Consider the following 4,207-nt stretch of genomic DNA (forward strand, 5'->3'; position numbering starts at 1 on the left):
TTCTAATCTTATTTATGTATTAATTGTTGTTAGTATAAGTGATTCAGGTTAATTACAATTATATTTTATGGAAGAAGTTTAAATAAATTTAAAAAAAATTTCATTTTTAGAAACAGGACGATAAAAAGTGTGATTCATTGCCTAAGGTATATTCGTTTTGGCAAGATCTAGGAAAATCCATTCAACGCTTTGGTATGAAACCATCTTTTGTACAGTCTGCTCTGAAGGATAATAAAAATTATGGATCTGAAAAAAATACAACATCAAAAAGTGTCATTCATAAGTCTAATGAAGCTATTCCAACTAAAGTATGTTTTGTGTATATAGTTATGCCATTCTAATATTCGTTAATAGGTACATTTAAATGTTATTTTGATATGATTAAATTTAGTAGTGTTCAATTAAATCATACAAAATAATAATAATATGGATTTAATATTTACCTACATTATTTTTTGAATATTTATTTTTCTCCCAAATGATCTGATATTGATGTTTGTGAAATGGAATTTGAGTATTATTCATTACCCTGAGTGTTCTGTGAACTGATTTTTGTATTAATTATAATAATAATGGTTTAAGCCTTAGTCCAGATACATTACATCCTACCAAGAAATTGATTACTCAAGTAAGTCGAGATAAATAAATCTCAGTAAAAAGTAAACATAGTGTACAATAATAAAATGTTATTTCAAAAGAATCTCATTGCAATGCTAGAATATTCTGTAGTTCCCTTCAGTAGTAATGTTCAATTAACTAATGCCTTACATAAATAATAGAAAACAATTGCAAATGGATTTTAATACTTAGTCTATTTTTGAGAGTTTTTTTCCTTCAAATCATCTGTTATTGTTATTTGTGAAATTGAATGTAAGTATTATTCTTTACCCAGAGTGTTCTGTGATCTTATTTATGTATTAATTGTTGATTTAGTATTAGTGATTCAAGTTAATTACAATTATATTTTATGGAAGAAGTTTAAATAAATTCAATGAAAATTTCATTTTTAGAAACAGGATTATAAAGTTAGTGATTCATCGACTAAAACTAATGAATTTTCATTTAAACGAGATCAGACAATACCAATTCAACGCTTTTTTATGAAACCATCATTTGTACAGTCAACTCTGAAGAATAATATGAATTATGGATCTGAAAAAAATATAACTTCAAAAAGTGTCATTCATAAGTCTAATGAAACCGAACCTGCTAAAGTATGTTTTGTGTTTATAGTTATGCCATTCTAATATTCGTTAATATGTACATTTAAATGTTATTTTGATATGATAAAATTTAGTAGTGTTCAATTAAATCATACAAAATAATAATAATATAGATTTAATATTTACCTACTTTATTTTTTGAATATTTATTTTTCGCCCAAATGATCTGATATTGATGTTTGTGAAATTTAAGTATTATTCATTACCCAGAATGTTCTGCGAACTTATTTATGTATTAATTGTTGATAGTATCAGTGATTCAAGTTAATTACAATTATATTTTATGGAAAAAGTTTAAATAAATTCAAAAAAAATTTCATTTTTAGGAACAGGATTATAATGAGAGTGATTCATCGACTAAAACTAATGAATTTTCATTTCGACAAGATCAGACAATACCAATTCAACGCCCTTTTATGGAACCATCATTTGTACAGTCAACTATGAAGAATAATATAAATGACGCAACTGAAAAAAATACACCTACAACAAATGTCATTCATAAGTCTAATGAAGCCGTTCCTGCTAAAGTATGTTTTGTATTTATAGTTATGCCCAGTAGCGTATCCAGGGGATGGTTAGGGGGTTATAACCCCCCCTCCCCCGAAAATGTTTAGTGTATGTATATTGTTTATTGATTATAATAAAAACACACAAAATTCAAAAAAAATTTAATGTTCCATTTTTTATCCCCCCCCCCCCTCCCAAAAAAAAAAATTCTGGATACGCCACTGGTTATGCCATTCTAATATTCGTTAATAGGAGCAGTCAAATAATATTTTGATATGATTAAATTTAGTAGTGTTCAATTAAATCATATAAAATATTAATAATATAGATTTATTCCTACCCACAATATTTTTTGATTATTTTTTTTTTTCGTCCAAATGATCTGATGTTTGTGAAATTGAATTTAAGTATTATTCATTACCCAGAGTGTTTTGTGAACTTATTTATATATTAATTGTTGATAGTATCACCGATTTAGAAATACAACTATATATTTTGGAAGAAGTTAATATAAATGCCAAAAAAAAATTTTTCAGTTTTAGTAACAGGTTCATACAAAGAGTGATTTACTGACTAATACCATTGATTATAAATAGTATTTATAATCAATGTTAATACTAAGGTATTTTCAACTCCATGGTTTCAGATTACATTCTTATCGTAAAGCTGTAATGTGGTATCATCATTACAATGTTTAATTATGGAATCTCGAAATTGTTCACCTAATAATATATTTAAATCAGGTGCGTAGCCAGTGTTGGTGTTACAGGCGTAGTATCACCCCCCTCCCCTTGCTTTGTTATTTTTATGTCTTATAAAGGTAAAAATTTATCATGAACCGTGATGAACACATATGTACATATTACGACAACAGTAGCGTAATGCCTGGATCCGGCTTCTCATTACACTGTTTTATTTAATAAACTAAAGCCGTGATTTTCTATTTTTTCATACACGATTTTAAAATACATATAAGAGGCAAAATGTGTACTTGATATTTTAATATTTATACACTTTCTCATTCATTAATATAATACACATGAATAGAAATTCAAGTATTATATAATTAAGTTTTTGTATGCTTGTACAATAAAGTATACGTTAAGTTTTTATTAGTCGATTAATTTTAAATAACACCCCCCTTTTAATTTACCTAGTTGCGTACCTGATTCAAATAATTTATTGATCTAATTAAATTTACAAATACAGTCGAACTTGGTTATCTCGAATTACTTTAACTCGAAATCATCGATACCTCGAATATTTTCGTTGATAACTCGAAGTTTTGAGTTTTATTAGTATTATAAAATTGTTATATTTCCTTTATGTACCTATGTATATATTTTATTATGGAAAACAAGGTTACTCATTAGTGTTATCGTTAGTGATACGTGGTTTGTCTAACTGGTTGACTACACGGGACAATGCATGACTTCAGTGTTTTATGCTCTGTGTTCGTTTCAACGTTATCGTACCTAACTTTTCGTTCGTAATGTCGTCATCAAAACGCGTGCTATTAACGCTAATATACGAGAAAAAAGCGGCAGCTATACGGGAGGTTGAAAATGGATTGAAAACAAAATTTTTGATAGCTAAAAATTTTGGTATTCCACTTAACACTTTGTCAATTTATCTTGAAAATAAAGAAACAATTTTGAATAAGTTGGCTACGTCCAGTAAAAGAGCTAGAGAACCAGAAAATCCTGATTTTGATGAGTGCGTTTACAAATGGTTTAAACAGACACGTGACGAAAAAATACCCTCTGGGTGGACTGTTGATATATACTTTATTTACTTAATTAATAATAAATACATAGGAATTACCTAATATATTTTGTACTGTTTTATACATTTTTAATTTGGATAACTCGAACTTTTTCCGGTCCCTTCAACTTCAAGTTAACCAAGTTTGACTGTAGTTCCAAAACCATCATCAGCACCTACTTCAAATTTAATATAATTGATACTTATATTTATTAACGCTGTTTCTTGGAAATTGAATATTATAAATAAAATTTTTTTCCCCAACTATTTAGTACTTTCTGTTTTTATTATTATCTCCCATTTTAGAATTTTATTGTATTTTTGTAATTTTTCGTTCTTTTATACCTACTTAAAATGTTTTTTAAATCATAGACTCTTTCAATACCATCCAAACTCGTCACGGTATATATAATTACAAATATCTTAATTTTTGTCAAAACGTTGTCGCCTAGTTATTTAAGTTATTATCTTCTAGGCGACAAAAAATATTTACTGGGTGACAATTATGTCGTCCAATATTTTTGTTTAAAATATGCACGGCTTTTATATTTATGAATTACCAGAGATAATTTAAAGGATTCAGGTATACAGCTTTCGACTAGGATATCAGTAATATGTTCCTTTGTTTTATTTTTAAATTTTTAGCAATTCCGTCTTTTCCTGGGAACGGATCACCTATTATGTCTGTTATGATTTAAAGAATTTCTATT

The 4,207-nt window shown here is 27.3% G+C and overlaps 1 protein-coding gene across 1 annotated transcript; it reads left to right on the forward strand.

Annotated features, from left to right (window-relative positions):
* The first annotated feature begins 82 nt into the window (after positions 1-82).
* Positions 83-2,397, forward strand: LOC112688945. The gene is made up of 4 exons (XM_025562387.1): positions 83-308; positions 1,011-1,214; positions 1,550-1,753; positions 2,356-2,397. The coding sequence occupies exons 1-4, from the start codon at positions 195-197 to the stop codon at positions 2,395-2,397; spliced, it is 564 nt and encodes a 187-aa protein (XP_025418172.1). The 5' UTR covers positions 83-194.
* The last annotated feature ends 1,810 nt before the right edge of the window (positions 2,398-4,207 follow it).

The sequence above is a fragment of the Sipha flava genome, unplaced genomic scaffold, assembly GCF_003268045.1.
Source record: "Sipha flava isolate LNK unplaced genomic scaffold, YSA_version1 41_pilon_pilon, whole genome shotgun sequence".
Lineage (NCBI taxonomy): Eukaryota > Metazoa > Arthropoda > Insecta > Hemiptera > Aphididae > Sipha > Sipha flava.